This window comes from Mytilus trossulus, chromosome 9 (assembly GCF_036588685.1).
Source record: "Mytilus trossulus isolate FHL-02 chromosome 9, PNRI_Mtr1.1.1.hap1, whole genome shotgun sequence".
Lineage (NCBI taxonomy): Eukaryota > Metazoa > Mollusca > Bivalvia > Mytilida > Mytilidae > Mytilus > Mytilus trossulus.
The window spans coordinates 15900435-15921853 of NC_086381.1; the positions used below are offsets into that span (position 1 = coordinate 15900435).

Below are 21419 nucleotides of genomic sequence, written 5' to 3' on the forward strand. Positions count from 1 at the left end.
CTGTTGGTGACCTTCTGCTGATGTTTTCTCTATGGTCAGGTTGTTGTCTCTTTGACACATTCTCCATTTCCATTCTCAATTTTAAGACTTATACATATGGAAACAAGTTATCAAAATATACTGTATATATTTACTATTTCAGAAGTTTGTAGGTGAACACAATGTTACAGTCTCCTGAAAAAGCATCATCTCAAAATGTCCCACATTTAGTGTTTAATGCAGAATGTAAAATGAAATAAAATAGTAACTACATTTAACATGTGTATAGTAACTACATTTAATGTGTTTATAGTAAATGCATTTTCATTTTTGGGAACTAGTATGGTAAAAGTCAATATAACATTTTAAAAGCCTGATAGAATTATATTGTAGATTTCTATGAGGAATTTGTTGACAAAAGAGATCAAGTTTTCACATATCTAATCTATAGTCGTTCAAGCCATAAAAATTGGTATCTATGAATATTATTGAATCCTTGATATCTTGTCTTCAAATGTTAGTCAATTACAGCAGATTTCATTGAGTGTGTAGCTAAAGTCAACATCTTTGGTTAGCTTGCTTGTTAGCTGAACCGTGAAGTCATTATCAGGTCAGGTATAATACCCTCCTTTCTAAGTAGCCTAGTTCAACAGACAGATATTTTGATATGTCGGACTAGTCTACTCTGAATTCAGGGTAGTTTACCTAACCTAACAATGACTTCACGGTTCAGCTAATCAACAAGCTAACCAAAGATATTACCTTTGGTTACACACTCAATGAAATCTGCTGTAAAACCTTTCATTTTGTTTATTTGCATATTGTGTCCTTCTAAAAACAAGCGCACATTTCTATCTACTGCACATCAAAAATGTCATTGTTCTGTAAAATTTTGTGTGATCTACATACAAATTTGTAAAAAATTTGACAAATATACCTACCGCCACTTTCATGTATTGCTTCCAGAAATGTTGGCTCCATCGCCTGACTTAGGAATACTTGCATAAAGACATTAAACATTTCGGCTAATGGATCTTTCTCATACTCTGTCTCTTTACTGAAAATATAGATTAGCAATAAACACATATACATGGTGATCATACTCACTGACTTTAAATACACAATTATTTAACAATATAAAATAAGAAGAAGATGTGGTATTATTGAAAGTATCTTATAAGTTTAGTTTGAATACAGTCTAGTCAGTGATATGAGAAAGACTTTTGAATTTACTAACAAGCATAAAAGTTGATTTTAATTGGTTACTCTTTTGTCAATAGAATCCATTTTTTAAACCAGATTTTAACAAGATATTTGTTAACAGAGTTACATCATAAAAACATTTATATATGAAATTCTTAACTCAAAATTAAAGCGTCATTAATTTTTTTGGAAATATTTGATTCTGTTAAGAAGGTATTCATTAATTTGTCTTTTCAACAATTCACAATGTAAGCAGAAATTGAATACTGGTAAATAATGCATCCCTGTTATTGTTATGTATGGCCTACAATTCAAAATAATTACTTTTAAAACCAGATGCTCCGCAGGGCGCAGTTTTATACGACCACAGAGGTTGAACCCTGAACGGTTGGGGTAAGTATGGACATGACATTCAAGCTGGATTCAGCTCTAAATTTGGATTGTGATTAAAAAGTTGACACAGCATAGGTTTCTGACACAAAATGAATGTGGTCTTATGAACTTAAAAACGTTTGTTTTGTCTTTGAGCAATTCACTATGCTGTTAAATATTAATAAAAACAAATTCACATCCCCCTTTCCCTTATTCCAAAACTGATCTCAATTCAAATTTCTAATGGCCCCTAACAATAACTACTCATTTTAATATATCATAAAATATTAAAATGCAAAAAAGTGCTTGTTATCACTGAATGCTAAAGATTGTTTTAATTTATCAGTTGGTAGTAAAAGTGAATATACATTGTACATTGTATAAAACAATGATTTAAGTTGATTCAACTACTATTCTGGACAAAGTAAGCTTACTCAAATTTTCAAAGAGTATTGAAAATTTCTTGCTATTGCACAATATTGTGCAATTAGATATTTCTTGCCATTGCGCAATACTGTGCAATTGAAAATACTTGCCATTGCCCAATACTGTGCAATTGAAGATTTCTTGTTTTTGCGCAATACTGTGCAATTGAAAATTTCTTGCTATTGCACAATACTGTGCAATTGAGGATTTCTTGCTATTGCTGAATACTATGCAATTCAAAATTTCTTGCTATTGCACAATACTTAATATGATAATTTTGGATCCTGATTTGGACCAACTTGAAAACTGGGCCCATAATCAAAAATCTAAGTACATGTTTAAATTCAGCATATCAAAGAAGCCCAAAAATTAAATTTTTGTTAAAATCAAACTTAATTTAATTTTGGACCCTTTGGACTTTAATGTAGACCAATTTGAAAACGGGACCAAAAATTAAGAATCTACATACACAGGTAGATTTGGCATAACAAAGAACCCCATTTATTCAATTTTTGATGAAATCAAACAAAGTTAAATTTTGGACCCCGATTTGGACCAACTTGAAAACTGGGCCAATAAACGAAAATCTAAGTATATTTCTAGATTCAGCATATCACAGAACCCCAAGGTTTCAATTTTTGTTAAAATCAAACTAAGTTTAATTTTGGACCCTTTGGACCTTAATGTAGACCAATTTAAAAATGGAACCAAAAATTAAGAATCTACATAACAGTTAGATTCAGCATATCAAAGAACCCCACTTATTTAATTTTTGATGAAATCAAACAAAGTTTTACTTTGGACCCTTTGGGTCCCGTATTCCTAAACTGTTGAGACCAAAACTCCCAAAATCAATCCTAACCTTCCTTTTATAGTCATAAACCTAGTGTTTAAATTTCATAGATTTCTATTACCTTATACTAAAGTTATGGTGCGATAACCAAGAAAAATGCTTATTTGGGCCACTTTTTGGCCCCTAACTCCTAAACTGTTTGGACCTTAACTCCCAAAATCAATGCCAACCTTTTTTTGTGGTCATAAACCTTGTGTTAAAAATTCATTGATTTCTATTTACTTATACTTAAGTAAATGTGCGAAAACCAAGAATTATGCTTATTTGGGCCCTTTTCTGGCCCCTAATTCCTAAACTGTTGGAACCAAAACTTCCAAAATCAATCCCAACCTTACTTTTGCAGTCAAAACCTTATGTCAAAATTTCATAGATTTCTATTTACTTAAACTAAAGTTATAGTGCAAAAAAATAAGAAAATGCTTATTTGGGCCCTTTTTGACCCCTAATTCCTAAAATGTTGGGACCAAAACTCCCAAAACCAATCCCAACCTTCCTTTTGTGGTCATAAACCTTGTGTTAAAATTTCATAGATTTCTATTCACTTTTACTAAAGTTAGAGTGCGAAAACTAAAAAGTATTCAGACGCCACAGACGACGACAACGCAAACATGATAGCAATTTACGACAAAAAAATGTTTGCGGTCGTATAAAAGTAAATCTAAAATAATCATAAAGTAGTATTTCAAATACCCTGAATCTAATTTTGGTTTAGGCCTATCCTCATCTAAGACCTGTACTATATACTGACTATCTTTAATGGTGGCCCGAGTATGAGGGATCTGTTTAGTTCTCACAGATACATAGTTCTTCTCCATGTTTGGTAGCCAGCTGGAATACTGAAATTATAATCAATAATATTTTGAATAGTTTATAACAAAAGATCTTCACTATTTTTACAGAGCTGTCTCAGCCTGTCTGAAATAAATATAGAATGTGGGTTTTTTTTCTTTTTAATACAGACTTTATATGCCAAAATATCTAGCTACCCATCTAGTAATGATTGATATATGAATGCAGATGGAAATAAAAGTTTTTACATGATCTAAAGAAAAATTGTGCAATAGGATCAAAGTGAAAATGTGCAAATGTGCAAATTGACACTAATGTAATAATGCAGTACTGTAAAGAAAAATATGTTGTTTTGATCTTATAAATATAATCTGTTTACACTTTATTTTAGTTCATTAAACTTATGGATCTTGCTTTAAGTGCAGGGCCTTTTAGCATCATTGTTATGTGATGCTATATTTCTTGAATGTGATGCTATCTGAAGTGATTTTCTATAGCTTGTGTTATGGGTGTGATGCTATGATTTTTAGAAACAAGATGGTATTTTAAATTTCTCTTGTTTATCAGGATTCTATATGAAATCTCTGGGGACAACACTAAACTGTCCTCCTTATTTTTCTCAAATGAGCTATCAAGTATACTTACTGTTGATAAGGATCTATGGAGGATGAGGGACAACACTGAACTGTCATCCTTACTTTTCTCAAATGAGCTATCAAGTATACTTACTGTTGATAAGGATCTATGGAGGATGAGGGACAACACTAAACTGTCATCCTTATTTTTCTCAAATGAGCTATCAAGTATACTTACTGTTGATAAGGATCTATGGAGGATGAGGGACAACACTGAACTGTCATCCTTATTTTTCTCAAATGAGCTATCAAGTATACTTACTGTTGATAAGGATCTATGGAGGATGAGGGACAACACTGAACTGTCATCCTTATTTTTCTCAAATGAGCTATCAAGTATACTTACTGTTGATAAGGATCTATGGAGGATGAGGGACAACACTAAACTGTCATCCTTATTTTTCTCAAATGAGCTATCAAGTATACTTACTGTTGATAAGGATGTATGGAGGATGAGGGACAACACTAAACTGTCCTCCTTATTTTTCTCAAATGAGCTATCAAGTATACTTACTGTTGATAAGGATCTATGGAGGATGAGGGACAACACTAAACTGTCCTCCTTATTTTTCTCAAATGAGCTATCAAGTATACTTACTGTTGATAAGGATCTATGGAGGATGAGGGACAACACTAAACTGTCATCCTTATTTTTCTCAAATGAGCTATCAAGTATACTTACTGTTGATAAGGATCTATGGAGGATGAGGGACAACACTAAAGTATGGAAGCGCATATGGTACACCCCTTGTAAAGTTATTTTGTTGCTAATAAGTCGGAAATATGAGTTATGTTGTGTGTTATAAGCTGGAATCTAATAATCATGTGGATTCAACATGTCGAAATGATGAAGAAATAATTGTATTACAATGTCGACGTGCTAATATATATGTAATGACATATTGATAAGAAGTCGACATGATAAATTCAACTTGTTACTTGATTAAGTCGACTTGTTTATTTGTTGATTATGTAAAACCACGTGACTACTTTTGAAAAAACATAGGTCTATTATTAAATCGATTTCCATATTTCGTTTGTTTAAAGTGCTTCGGCTGTGTGAGTTATTTCGTAGGAAATGGGGAAACGGCAGTCAAATATCAGACAAAAATACCAAAAAATACAATATTTCGGGCGAAAGGGGGATATACCCTCGTCATTTAGTCAGGCCGTTTATTTTCCTTAATTCTCAAATGGAATCGGTACTATACTTAATTCGTGAAGGTTTCCACGAAACCCTCTGTTTCGCCTGAGACTGCTATTGTCTCTAAAAAGTTTATTTTTTCAGTAGCATACAAGATTTAACATTTTTTTTATTTCTGTAGATGCTTAATCTTGAAGATCTAAAAGATTAACTCATATACAACAATACACGATTTATAACATAAATGGAGATTTACTTTATCAGGACAACAAAACTCTCAGAATTGTACTTCGTGTCTGTTTGTTGTTGAGATATACAAGTTTCTGGCCATGTGCACTCTGTGTATCATTTTTATTTGTATCCATCTGATGCATGTGATGAATAAAGCCTTTTTCAATTGATTTTTATAGGTCAATCTTATGTTGTTATGTAACACCACTATCCTATGTAAGGGGAGGATTAGGATCCCGCTTACCCGCTTACATGTTTAACTCCGCCACATTCTATATGTATGTGCCTGCCCACTGTCATGAGTCTGTTATTCAGTTGTTGTCGTTTGTTGATGTTTTACATATTTGTTTTTCGTTCAATTTTTGTTCATTAATAAGTTCGTTAGTTTTCTCGTTTGAACTGTTTATCTGATTGGCAATTATACCACGTCTACTTTCTTAATACTTAAAACTAAGAAGATGTGGTATGAAAGCCAATAAGACATATCTCCAAAACATACCAAATCACCGAGAAGTAAACAGCTATATGTCACTATATGGTCTTTAACAATGAGAAACAAAACATACTGCATAGTAAGCTATGAAAGATCCCGAAATGATAAATGTGGGGAAAAAATGAGAAACATGAGAAAGACGAAGACGCCGACGCCATTATTATTGACGACTGCATAACTATTTGCTTTGTCTCACTTCCGCGACATTAATGTCGCAGGCTCGACATACATCAAATGACTAGTACTTTATTGTCAACAAATGGAACACTTTTAATCATCTCACACTCAATTACAGGAACACAAAGAATAATATATGTTCCAATTGTTGAAACCATAATTCCTTCCGCTTTTCCTCGAGGATGACCTTCCATATTCGACAAAATCAATGGGTTTGTAATTTCACGAATAACATGACGACAGCTGACTCACGTTGAGCAGGATCAACCCACTTTTCGAGATCTTTGCCGGATTTTGATGAATTTATATTGACTAGTAATACCGATATATTGAGTTATCTAGCTTCAACTGATGTTTTATTGATTTTGTTGTGCTGTGACACGGCGTTCCCATGTTTGGTGTAAGGTTAAGCGCTCACAGACATGTTTAACCCCACCACATTCTTTACATGCCCGTCACAAATCAAGAGCATGTAGTTCAAAAGTTGACGTTGGTTCATATTTGTTTTTTTTTGTAAATTGTTTTGTTATAAATAAGGCCGATACATTTTTCGTTTGAATTGTTTCATATTTCCATGTGGAGGTCTATTAGATTTGTTAAAGGTCGTACGGCTGTCTGTGATTGCTTACATCCTCTTTATTTAAACTCAGGTAGCTAGTTGTCTCATTGGCAATCACACCACATCTCACAACTTTATTGAGTAGTGGCGTCGGCGTCTTGGTCATATAGATTGTTATGTTTCCCGCCTGTGTAGTTATACATGTCAATTCGGATGCTTTCATAGCTTTCTATACGCGGTTAAGGTTTTGCTGATCTTCTTTTTTTTTTATTTAGCTAGCGGATCTCTCCACGTGCGCTTCCTTCGATATAATTCTCTGCGATTCGACATAGATAGTAGGAAACAAGACAGTGAGTAAAACTGTTTCGTAAATCTCTATGAATTGTGAGAGGAGTTACCGGTAATACTTTAGATCATACAAGATTTTTTTAAATGTTTTTTTTTTGTAGATGCTTTGATCTCAAAGACCAAAATATAAGCATGTACAGAAAAAGAAACCCAATTTATCAAATATTGTATGTTACAGATTTTTTTTTTTTTATAGTCAACATTTCAATTTTACACTGACACTCAGCAATGTCATACAACAGAAAGTTCCGTTGAATCCTTCACGAATTTATCATTATACCGAATCCATTTGAGAACTAAGGAAATTAAACGGCCTGACTTAATAAGGGGGGGGGGTAAATCCCCCTTATGTCCGGAATATGGTAATTTTTTAGTACTTTTTTCTGATATTTGACTGTCGTACTGTAACCCCTCTTCATACAAAAGAACTCACACAACCGAAGCATATTAAACAAACGAAATATGGAAATCGATATAAGATAGACCTATGTTTTTCCAAAGTAGTCACGTGGTTTTTTGTCATCTTCAAATAAACAAGTTGTCGACTTAATCAATTAACAAGTTGAATTTATGATGTCGACTTTTTATTACTATGTCATTACATTTATATTAGAAAGTCGACCTTGTAATGTAATTATTTCTTTATCATTCCGACAAGTTGACTCCACATGATTATTAGATTCCAGCTTATAACACACAACATAACTTATAATTCCGACTTATTAGCAACAAAATAACTTTACAAGGGGTGTACCATATGCGCTTCCATACTAAACTGTCCTCCTTATTTTTCTCAAATGAGCTATCAAGTATACTTACTGTTGATAAGGATCTATGGAGGATGAGGGACAACACTAAACTGTCATCCTTATTTTTCTCAAATGAGCTATCAAGTATACTTACTGTTGATAAGGATCTATGGAGGATGAGGGACAACACTAAACTGTCATCCTTATTTTTCTCAAATGAGCTATCAAGTATACTTACTGTTGATAAGGATCTATGGAGGATGAGGGACAACACTGAACTGTCATCCTTATTTTTCTCAAATGAGCTATCAAGTATACTTACTGTTGATAAGGATCTATGGAGGATGAGGGACAACACTGAACTGTCATCCTTATTTTTCTCAAATGAGCTATCAAGTATACTTACTGTTGATAAGGATCTATGAAGGATGGGGGACAACACTGAACTGTCCTCCTTATTTTTCTCAAATGAGCTATCAAGTATACTTACTGTTGATAAGGATCTATGGAGGATGAGGGACAACACTAAACTGTCATCCTTATTTTTCTCAAATGAGCTATCAAGTATACTTACTGTTGATAAGGATCTATGGAGGATGAGGGACAACACTAAACTGTCCTCCTTATTTTTCTCAAATGAGCTATCAAGTATACTTACTGTTGATAAGGATCTATGGAGGATGAGGGACAACACTAAACTGTCATCCTTATTTTTCTCAAATGAGCTATCAAGTATACTTACTGTTGATAAGGATCTATGGAGGATGAGGGACAACACTAAACTGTCATCCTTATTTTTCTCAAATGAGCTATCAAGTATACTTACTGTTGATAAGGATCTATGGAGGATGAGGGACAACACTGAACTGTCCTCCTTATTTTTCTCAAATGAGCTATCAAGTATACTTACTGTTGATAAGGATCTATGGAGGATGAGGGACAACACTAAACTGTCATCCTTATTTTTCTCAAATGAGCTATCAAGTATACTTACTGTTGATAAGGATCTATGGAGGATGAGGGACAACACTGAACTGTCATCCTTATTTTTCTCAAATGAGCTATCAAGTATACTTACTGTTGATAAGGATCTATGGAGGATGAGGGACAACACTGAACTGTCATCCTTACTTTTCTCAAATGAGCTATCAAGTATACTTACTGTTGATAAGGATCTATGGAGGATGAGGGACAACACTAAACTGTCATCCTTATTTTTCTCAAATGAGCTATCAAGTATACTTACTGTTGATAAGGATCTATGGAGGATGAGGGACAACACTAAACTGTCATCCTTATTTTTCTCAAATGAGCTATCAAGTATACTTACTGTTGATAAGGATCTATGGAGGATGAGGGACAACACTGAACTGTCATCCTTATTTTTCTCAAATGAGCTATCAAGTATACTTACTGTTGATAAGGATCTATGGAGGATGAGGGACAACACTGAACTGTCCTCCTTATTTTTCTCAAATGAGCTATCAAGTATACTTACTGTTGATAAGGATCTATGGAGGATGAGGGACAACACTAAACTGTCCTCCTTATTTTTCTCAAATGAGCTATCAAGTATACTTATTGTTGATAAGGATCTATGGAGGATGAGGGACAACACTGAACTGTCATCCTTATTTTTCTCAAATGAGCTATCAAGTATACTTACTGTTGATAAGGATCTATGGAGGATGAGGGACAACACTGAACTGTCATCCTTATTTTTCTCAAATGAGCTATCAAGTATACTTACTGTTGATAAGGATCTATGGAGGATGAGGGACAACACTGAACTGTCATCCTTATTTTTCTCAAATGAGCTATCAAGTATACTTACTGTTGATAAGGATCTATGGAGGATGAGGGACAACACTGAACTGTCATCCTTATTTTTCTCAAATGAGCTATCAAGTATACTTACTGTTGATAAGGATCTATGGAGGATGAGGGACAACACTGAACTGTCATCCTTATTTTTCTCAAATGAGCTATCAAGTATACTTACTGTTGATAAGGATCTATGGAGGATGGGGGACAACACTGAACTGTCATCCTTACTTTTCTCAAATGAGCTATCAAGTATACTTACTGTTGATAAGGATCTATGAAGGATGGGGGACAACACTGAACTGTCCTCCTTATTTTTCTCAAGTGAGCTATCAAGTATACTTACTGTTGATAAGGATCTATGAAGGATTTCTCCTTTTTCAACATACAATTCATATTTTCTCATCATTTTACCAGCTTCAATTTTCCAGATAGGAAATCCTTCAAAATTGTTGAGATCTTTTTTATTAATGACAAATGCACCCATCTGAAAGATATAAAATAAATGACAATCAGAAAACCATCTTACACTAGTGTTAAAATCAGCAAACAGTCATGTGACTAAATAATTGTCAGTGTGTACTATGATATATGACACCTGTTTTAAGTCTGTAAATTCAACACACTCAGAAAGAAATAAAACAAAAGTAACAAATTGGACCACCCTGTGAAGTTCAACTTCCAACAGATATCATCAAAGGGGAAAATGTTGACAAAATTTTTCAAGAACTGTATTTTACACTATAACAGGAAGGTAGCAGCAAGTACATCATTGACAGCCAGTTGTAGACATGTAGACATAAAATAGAAAGACACAATATGATACATGACCGTAATTATTCAATGAAAGTAGTCATCTGCAGGATTACTAGTCTGTCACCACTTGAGTAATTATGGTAATCAATCATGACAAAAATAAATATATATCATTTTTATCTGGGAAATGCACTTGCTTAAATTCCTGAATGCTTTAAGAAATTCATTAGATAATTGACATGAGTGGTAAATCTTCAGAATCAGTGATTTTCCAGGGGAGATAACTTTCACTCAAAAACTTTCAAGGGGAGATAATTAAACTGGATAATGCTGCAACACCACACCGTTCAATCAGGGGTAATACTAAGATATTTTCATTATTTGAAGAAGTTAATAGTAATAGACTTGAAAATAAATAATTTGAATAATCACCCCTTAAATTTCTCAAAACATTAACTCAAGTAAATATTCCCAAGTTTTGAGTGTAAAAACATGCCTTAATCAGTTAAAGAGTTTGAAGTTTCATGTCATTAGTTCAACAAAGAAATTAATTGGCAAAGATCTTATGTAATTGCACAAGGCCTTCAATTATCCCCCCCGTGAAGGCTTGTACATTTAGTAGAGTTTTGAAGATAACAGACAAATGATATATTCATTGACTATGAAATTACCATAAAAAAAGACATTTGCAAAGGACAGACAATTAAAATATCCTTTTCTGATACAGTTATTAATCTAAATAGTCTTACCACAAGTGCTTGTGAAGCTGTTGCATTATCCTCCTCTGTATCTTCTGATGATGACTCAATTTCTGGACTGGGAACTCTGGGATATGCAACTCTTTCCACCCTTGGTGATTTAGCAGGGATAGATTTTGCTGCTTTTGATGGCCGTTTGAGTTTCCTACAAGTGAATTTTAACTTTCATTTCATATATATCGAACTTCAGTTATTATATATCAAATACATGCCTCACTTTGTCTTGGGTTATTAGATAATTAAAATCAATTATTGGAAATATTCAGATATTTATACCTGATTTTTTATCATTTGTATTTTATTTGCATGTATTTCTTACAATTAAAAATAAAATATAAAATTTGGTTTGTATTCACATTCTCTATTTTATTCCATAAAAATCATTACTGAAAGGCCATTTCTCCTACAAAGAGCTGTTTGACAATTCAGGTTAAGTTTACAGCATACCTACATGTATCTGTCAAACTTGTCTTGTTGATCATTTTTGCTATTTAAATATTCTTTCATGGTGAAGTTTTCTAGATAAAAAGCAACTATTATTACAGAAAAAGGTAAAATTCATCAACTTAGGACAATAAATTCAAAATCCTTTAAGAGTTGCTCTAAAAAAAAATTGACTGTAGGTTGATTTTTACACTTAAACTAGATGTGTCAAACGACACAAATGGCCCCGTTCCAAAAATTTGAAAAATCTGCAATTTCAACAACACATGCAGACACAAACAACATGAAAGTCTCACATATACTAAATCTGCTCAAATTCTTAAGGCCTTAAAAAAAATCCATTTAACTGAGATTTTCACCAATTATCAAAGTCAAAAGCCTGTAATTTCAACAAAAATTAATGAAGCAGAACGAAACTCACACTTGATCTGTAACTCATCATGGTTAACTCACATACCAAAAATCAGTCCAATATCTGAAGGAGTTTAGTAAAAAAAGTCTGTATAACTGTGATTTTCAACAATTTATCAAAGTCCAAAGCCCGTAATTTCAACAAAAATTAGTGAAGCGGAACGAAACTCAAACTTGATCTGTAACTCATCATGGTGAACTCACATACCGAAATTCAGTCCAATATCTAAAGCTGTTTAGACAAAAAAAAACTGTATAATGGTTTGTTTGCGGAATGACAGAATGACTGAATTATGGAATTACAGAATTTCAGACAAGGGTAAAACTATATGTTCCAGACAACTTTGTTGCGGGGCCATAAAAAATCCTGCAACAGCGAAATTTTCTTTATCTGTAGAAGTTTCTTAGATAATAGACAAAGCTTGTTTTTTGGCTAGATGATCTAATTCTAGGAAGGACAATGAACAAAAGAATGAGATAGCTTAAAAACAATTTCAACAAGTAATCCTGTGTTAGGATGCTAACACAAAAGTCACCAAAACGGACCCCAAATCGTTTGTTCTGCGGGATCAATGATGCCAAATTACCTATGTGTAAAGTTTCATTAAATCGAATGTATTTTGATCTTTTAACATTTTTGCCGTTTCCATGGTTACGGCGGCCATTTTGGAAATTTTGAAGTCAAAAGTAATGTCCACATATGGTAGGCAACATTTGTTTTAAGTTTCATCAATTTTGAAGCAATTTGAAATTTTTGGACATTTTTGCTGTTTCCATGGCAACGGCGGCCATTTTGAAAATTCCAAACTCAAAAGTTTAGTCTACATACATTAGGCAACATTTGCTATAAGTTTCAATAATTTTGAAGCATTTTGAAGTTTTTCATATTTTTGCTGTTTCCATGGTAACAGCGGCCATTTTGAATATTCCAAAGTCCAACCCCCACTGTAATGTGTTCCCTCCATAATTATATACAATCATGTACCATTTAATGTCTCTAGAACTAATTTGAAATTGATGTTCTGGAATGTTCCATAAAAATTCACCCCCCTAAAATTATGCCAAGGAGACCCCCTACTGAAATAAAATTAGTTCCAAGTTGAAGCTGACATGTGTCTCTAAATATTCATAAAAGAATATATAATACCATCTACTCTATTTACAGCAGAAAATTGATGAAATGCAAAAAAAAATTGACCCCACCCATCTTTGAGCCCCCCTAATTATGCCAAGATGACACCCTGGTATCATGGACATTGGGTTCTGCAACCCCCATGATGCAGACCTATACCCAGAATAAATATCAAGTTTCCATCCCCTAATGCTTTAAAGAAAATGGTACGACAGTTTAAGGGGTCAGAAAGAGAAGAATAAGAATAATAACTAGATTTGTAATTGCTAGCAATAACGGATGGCACCCTTCCCCTATTGCCAAGGTTACAGCAGCCATTTTGAAAATTCCAAAGTCAAAGACCGGATTTATACATGCCTATTAACATTTTTGTGAAGTTTTAGAATGATTGGAGCATTTTGAAAATTTTGAAATTTTTCGCATTTTACCAGTTTCCATGGTAACGGCGGCCATGTTGGAGGTGCCAACCCTTATTTGCAAATCTGCACATGGTGGTTAACATTATTGTTAAGTTCCATTAGCATTGGTCCATACAGTTCCGAGAAATTGCCTGGACAAAAAAAGTGGAAGAAAAATAATATTAAAAATAATAAGAAAAAAAGAAACGAAGAATAACAGTATGTCACCCAAACTCCGTTTAGGGTGCCATAATAATAAGAAACGATACAAAAACAATAAGTCGCCAAAAACTCCGTTTTGGTGACTTAAATATTTACATTTTGATTTTTGTATTTCTTGAACGACCTTTTCTCTGTGAACTGCCTAAGTCTCCATCAAATGCAGGCTCTTTTTTATCCTGTAAATAAAAGAACTAGAGGCTCTAAAGAGCCTGTGTCGCTCACCTTGGTATATGTGAATTAAACAAAGGAAGCAGGCAGTTCATGTCAAAATTGTGTTTAGGTGATTGTGATGTGTTTGTACATCTTACTTTACTGAACATTCTTGCTGCTTACAATTATCTCTATCTATAATGAACTTGTCTGTGTAGTTTCAGTGGAAAATGTTAGTAAAAATTTACAAATTATAAAAAACACAAATTTTAAACTAGATACATCAATGACGATTGTGGCCAAGTTTGGATTAATTTGGCCTAGTAGTTTCAGAGGAGAAGATTTTTGTAAAAGATCATGGAGATTTACAAAAAAGGTTAAAAATTGACTATAAAGGGCAAAAACTCATAAAGGGATCAACTGACCATTTTGGTCATATTGACTTATTTGTAAATCTTACTTTGCTGAACATTATTGCTGTTTACAGTTTATCTCCATCTATAATAATATTCAAGATAATAACCAAAAACAGTAAAATTTCCTTAAAATTACCAATTTAGGGGCAGCAACCCAACAATGGGTTGTCTGATTCATCTAAAAATTTCAGGGCAGATAGATCTTGACCAGATAAACAATTTTACCCCATGTCAGATTTGCTCTAAATGCTTTGGTTTTTGAGTTATAAGCCAAAAACTGCATTTTACACCTATGTTCTATTTTTAGCCATGGCGGCCATCTTGGTTGGTTGGCCAGGTAACAAAACACATATTTTAAACTAGATACATCAATGATGATTGTGGCCAAGTTTGGATTAATTTGGCCTAGTAGTTTCAGAGGAGAAGATTTTTGTAAAAGATCATGGAGATTTACGAAAAAAGGTTAAAAATTGACTATAAAGGGCAATAACTCCTAAAGGGGTCAACTGACCATTTTGGTCATGTTGACTTATTTGTTAATCTTACTTTGCTGAACATTATTGCTGTTTACAGTTTATCTCCATCTATAATAATATTCAAGATAATAACCAAAAACAGTAAAATTTCCTTAAAATTACCAATTTAGGGGCAGCAACCCAACAATGGGTTGTCTGATTCATCTAATAATTTCAGGGCAGATAGATCTTGACCAGATAAACAATTTTACCCCATGTCAGATTTGCTCTAAATGCTTTGGTTTTTGAGTTGTAAGCCAAAAACTGCATTTTACCCCTATGTTCTATTTTTAGCCATGGCGGCCATCTTGGTTGGTTGGCCGGGTAACAAAACACAAACTTTAAACTAGATACATCAATAATGATTGTGGCCAAGTTTGGATTGATTTGGCCCAGTAGTTTCAGAGAAGATTTTTGTAAAAGTTAACGACGACGGACGATGAGGGACGCCGGACGCCAAGTGATGAGAAAAGCTCACTTGGCCTTTTAGGCCAGGTGAGCTAAAAATATACAGATCGTGTTAATAAAAGGACTGTAATGCTGGCATTTCTAAATTAACAAAACAAATCAACAACTGGTTTCAATCTCATTAGCTGACAAGAAGCCTCAAGTTTGTAAAAAGTGTACAGAATATTTTCAACTGCAATATTTTCAAAATATTCAGTAGCTTTCAAGTGAATTAAAGGATGCATGAGGTAAAACACATTGAATCAATTAGGAAGTAAACCAACAATACAAAAAGAGGTTTAATAAAATCTGGAGGCTAAGGTACTGTATTCCACAGTAATTACATTAGATGTGTGTTTCATTAATAATACGTTATTCCGATTGGCTAACTGCACGTTATTCCTTTATCAATCATTGTCAAATGCAGTACACAATAAAATTTATCATTCATGATGACAATAGGTCCCACAATAAAGTGCACAGGCGAATTCAATAAAACTTAATTTGTGTTTTCATGCTCCTTGCTAAAAAATGTAATTACAAGTATTGAATGCTTCTTTTTGTAACTTCATAGGGTTGTAAAAGCATTGACCGTTCATTTAGAAAATAAGTGCTTCCGCGCTTCATACAAAATGTACTTCGGTCAATGCTTTTACACCCCAATGAAGTTATTAAAAGAAGCATTCAATACTTATAATTATATTAAGGTGGTACCCAACACTTTCACTAAAATCAATTTGGCTTGTTTAATTTTCATAAAATTTTTACAAAGTATTAACTTTGACCCTTTAACAAAAATATAAAAATTTCTAAAAATTTGAACCAATCATTTTATCAGAAACAATATACTGATAATATAGCAGTTTGACAAACACTAATTCTGATCATTGAGAAGCTTAATATTCCCTTAACAACGCAACAAAATTATAATGTTCAGCTGATTTTACGGAGTTATCTCCCTGTAGTGTTAGGTACCACCTTAATTGTTGACTTACGTCTGCGACTGGTGTCCAGGCTGGATCTGAGTCAGAATCATAGGTCTCAGGAACTTTGTCTCCTTCAGTCTCACTTTCACTGTCTTTATATTTTTCTGCACAAGAAAATTGCAGGAATTTACAATGGACATTTTTTTAAGATTGTGTCAATGTGTACCATGTGCAAAGTTTCTGTGTAAAATTTACTCAGAAATACAGAGGCTGATTTCTTTTTTGTAGGAAGCTGAAACAACTTTCTGTCAGTAAAAGCCATCAAATTTATAGTTTGGTAAAATATTGTTTACTATTGGTTTGCTTGAGGGTTTTTGTTTTGTATTATAAAATTTTGTGGGTTTTCTTAATTGATTTTTAATTGTGTGATCTTCCTAGTCTCTTCGGTTACTCAGCTGATTGTGGTTGTTTTTAGTTATATCTGCAAGGTTTTGTCCTTTATTTTTAATTTAGTGTTGAAAGTGGATCTTTGATAGTCTCTATTAAATTTATTCACAACCTTTCTAGACTTTCTACGGCCAATAAAGAACTTGACATTCTGCATCTGCCCATATTCATTTTTGAAGGTCGTAAATTGTGTGTCTGACCATATCCATTTTTGAAGGTCGTACATTGTGTATCTGACCATATTCATTTTTGAAGGTCGTACATTGTGTATCTAACCATATCCATTTTTGAAGGTCTTATATGTCTAGATTATTTTTTTTATACATTTATTTTGCTGTCTGCATGATCTGTTTGACCCCTAATCTCCTCTAATTGTTTTAAATATACTTACTCTGTTGAGCTAATACTTTAGCTTTTCTTGTAGAAGTTCTTCTAGCTGGCACTTCTGGTGAAGGAGTTCTCTCCCTTTCTTCCTCTTCTTCTTCTTGTGAGGAGTCAACCTGATATTCTTCCCCTGAGGACCTTCCATGTTCATCATCACTTTCTCTGTAACTCCTGGAGCGTTTATGTTTGACTATTGACTGTCCAGATGTCTTTGATCTCTTCTGTTTTGGAGGAGTTTTTTGTAACTTAATTCTCATTTTTAGACTAGGATGGTCTTTATCACCAGTGTCAATATTTTTTACGGTACCAGTTAACCCAGTACTTGCTTCATCATCATCATCTGACATTTTTGTTTTAGAACTAGATGTATCTCCATTTGATAGAGAATTAGTATCAGATTTATTGTCAGTGTCAGGTTTAGGTGTGCTAGCAGCACTATCACTACTCTTTTCCACTGAAGTTTGACGTGGACGTTTTGGTTCAGGGATGTATTTAGGAAGTTGGGGTTTTTTGGTTACAGCAGTATTTACACTAGATAATGTCTCTGGTTTCTTACCTTGAATGAAACTTAAAAATGAGTCCATAAATGCATTATTTTTATTACTTTTAGCAGGTGGTTGTTTTTCAACAGGTTTTTGAGGCTGCGGAGGTTCAGCTTTAGCTTGACCCTGAAGTTGAATTTTTGGTAATTGTGTTTGTTCACTGGTTATTTTCTCAATGACAGGTGGTTTTTTTAAATGTCGAAATTCATCATCCTCTTCTACTGGGTTTAATACAGCAGTTGGTGGCAAAGCAGGTTCTGCTATAAATGGTTTATTTTGTGAATAATCTTCTGTAAATCCTTCAAAGAGTCTACCATGTGGATTTGGCGGCTCCACATGTGGATGATCACTAATAAGACTTGATAATGCTGCTTCATCCACAGTAGAAGATGGATTACTTTGTGGATTTGCACAATAATTTTGTTGAGTCAAATTTTGACCATATGAATTAAATGTGTCTAAATTACAAAGGTTACCATTTCCTGAATATACTCCTTGGTCCATTTCTAATGCATCAAATTCACTTGAATTTAACTGAGCCACAAAAGAAGATTGATTTGGATCCCCATCATAGGAATACTGATTATTATCCATAATCCTATTTTGTCCATGTGGATTTTGAATTGCAGCATTTCCATCACTGAATACATGCGGATTGTTTGAGGACATAAAATTATTTCTTGATGAAGCCATCACTTGGGGATTAAAGTTTTCATTTGGAACAGAAGAATTTCTATATGTATCATTGTTTATATTCCTCTGCCCTAAATTTTCCATCATGGTCCCACTTGAAGCAAAATCATAACTTCCATGTGCCTGTGAATGTTTAGAGGGACTTTGGGAATATCCAGCACCCATCATATTTTGGGAATGAGATATTAGCTGACCCTGAGACATATCTGGAAGTTTTGAACTTGAAATTTGTGAGCTCTGCATACTGAAAGGAACTAGGCTTTGGTTATTGTTTCCATAATTCTGTCCATAAATATTACCTGACATTAATGATTGACTTTGTTTAAATAGATTTTCTTGACTTTCTGTATGTGAGAAAGCCTTTAATTGTTGTTCTTGCTGAATAAAAGAGTCAACTAATTTCTTCTCGTTGGCAGATTTTGTTTCTTCTATAACAGTTTCTTTCTTTTTCCGACCTCTTCCCTTTTTTGGTTTTGTTGTAGAATCGGCTACTGCTTGAATTGTCACTGGGCCTCTATTAGAATTAATAAAAGACTCAGAATTATCCTCAGCGACTGATATTCTTTGAGAGTTGTAGATATTTTGTTGATGATTGGTAGAAACTATTCTTTGCTGAGATTGCTCAGTATCAAAATTTTGTTGGTGTAGTGAACTTGGAAAAGACAAATGTTGTGGATTTCTGTAGGGGCTTCCTGTTGAAAAATATTGATTGAAATTATCTCCCCTTTGGTCAGGTAATGAAATGCTTGTTCTCACTTGTTCAAATTGTGTACCATGTTTTACATTGTGATTATCTATATATGGCTGTGAAGTAGGTAAAGAATAATTAAAGTTTCCTTCTGATGATCTTAACAACTGTTCCCTCCTAGAATTTGAAATGTCACTTTGTTCCTGTTGTAGATGTGAATTTCTTTCAAAAGTATCAGATCTTTCAGAAAACTGAGAATGAAATGGAGATGGAAGTGGAGAATTTATAAGGTTGTTTTGTGTTGGACTCTCCTGAATAGAACTTTGATGCAAGTTAGAAACTCCACAATGTGCTGGTGGTGGTAAAAAGCGCTGACCAAGGGGAGACAATTCAGTTGGTAAACTTCCAATTAAGCTATGTGAAGTCTGAGCTAAATTAGGCTGTCTCCAATTATGATTTCTCTCCTGTGCAAATGAAGTTTTTGGAGGTGATAAATCTAACCCAAAATTAACAGGCTCTCTTTGACGAACTCCCTCAAATTCCAAGGGAGATAATGCTGTTGGTTTAAATGGTCCTGTAAACCCTGTCGATGAACCAGAAAGACCTGGTACTGGTCTAGTCCCAGCTAAATGAGGATGAGGTGACAAGGCTCCAACTGAAAGACATCAAATAATAATTAATGAATGTACTACATGTATTCAGGTTGAATAAAAATGTTCAAGTCAATTAAAAATAAATGGTGAAAGTGTCAATAAGACAGATGATACCACCGCTAGAACATCATATTAAGTTATAAAGGGACATAAATGAAGTAAACGAGATCCTACCAAAACTTGTACTTTATCTTAGATTTGTGGTTATAAGTATTGTGTAAAGCTTCAGAAAATTTGGTTGGGCAAACTTAAGTTAGAGAACGGAAACGAACAATTCAGCTATTTTTCATTTGGAAAGGGGCATCAACAGTGAAATTGACCCAACTAAAATTCATATATGATACGTGTTTTGTGGTCATAAGCATTGTATATTAGTTTCATAACTTTTGGTTGAGGCAAACTAAAGTTAGAGAACAAGTTAAAATTTCCGCAATTGTAAAGGGGCATTACTCTAAAAAAAAAATTAAACTGAAACCATCAAAATCAAAATTTTGATCTGTGTTTATTGGTAATGAGCATTGTGTATAAGTTTCATAACATTTGGTTGAGGCAAACTAAAGAAGGAGAACGGAACCAACTATCACTGGTATTAAAGAGATAATCGTAACTGCAATTACGATTATCCCAACATGGCGACGGTAGATATAGGTAAAATCTTTACACTCGTTTTTCTTAAATGTAGCATATTTTTGTCAATAGTTACTCAGCTGCAAGGTTTATCTTTACCATTTCATCATATTTGAATCGTAACGGTGCACTGGAATAGACCACTTTCGAGTTCATCCGTCACCGGCAAAAACTCGTCAATTATGCACGCCTTTATGACGTCATTTACCAGATAGAGGGGCTCGCCTATATCCCTGCACTATTTACGTTCATCAAGCGTCTTAGTGATCGTCTTTGTGCAGGATAAACTAGAAATAATGGTTGCTCTGTAGGTACTTACTGACAATTCCCTAATGACAGCAGTGTTGATTGTCAATTTTGAGAATTCAATTTGCCGAATAATTCGTACAATATAGAATTATAGTTTTCCATCCAATCGCTCAACATTGTAAGGAAGTGACGACGCCCCTAAACGCACAAATGACGGTGATAAAGGCGCGTATAATTGACGAGTTTTTTCCGGTGACGGATGAACTCGAAAGTGGTCTATTGTCTAAGCGCTGTGAAAATAGCCGTTGAAAAATTCGGAATGATAATCGTAACTCGGAAAAAAGATAATCGTAATTATGGTATCTAAAAATAAAAAAGATAATCGTAACTGGAAACTGTTTTATTGATATTGACACTAAAAACGTAAATCTGATAGCATATTATGAAATTATGGCGATGAATTATTTACGAAACATACCAACATTTTATGACATTTCTTTTTATGCATATATAATTAATAGTTCTTATGGAAACAGCTACATACTAGTATATCATAAAATTTGAAGGGTGAACAAGCATCCAGAAATTTGGAAATGGGAAAACACGAACTTTGTTAATATACAGAAATTTCCAAAAACTAGGTACGCCACAAAATATGTGAATGAGCGATGGAAATTATGATACATGACAATAATTGTCAGGCGACACACATGTGTCACCTTATATAAGATTTATGATTAAGACAGTAAACAAAAATTAATTTATCCTGAAGTAAATAG

At 33.7% G+C, this 21419-nt stretch overlaps 1 protein-coding gene across 1 annotated transcript in view; it reads right to left on the bottom strand.

The window, feature by feature from the left end:
* Positions 1–21419, bottom strand: part of LOC134685206 (glutamine and serine-rich protein 1-like) — a 42830-nt gene that overhangs the window by 11367 nt on the left and 10044 nt on the right. Inside the window, exons 3-9 of the mRNA XM_063544706.1 lie at positions 17196–19766; positions 16427–16521; positions 14000–14079; positions 11288–11441; positions 10129–10269; positions 3524–3669; positions 921–1036 (exon numbers count right to left, since the gene is read on the bottom strand). Of these exons, the coding sequence (XP_063400776.1) occupies positions 921–1036; positions 3524–3669; positions 10129–10269; positions 11288–11441; positions 14000–14079; positions 16427–16521; positions 17196–19766 (3303 nt within the window). The remainder of the gene's footprint in view (positions 1–920; positions 1037–3523; positions 3670–10128; positions 10270–11287; positions 11442–13999; positions 14080–16426; positions 16522–17195; positions 19767–21419) is intronic.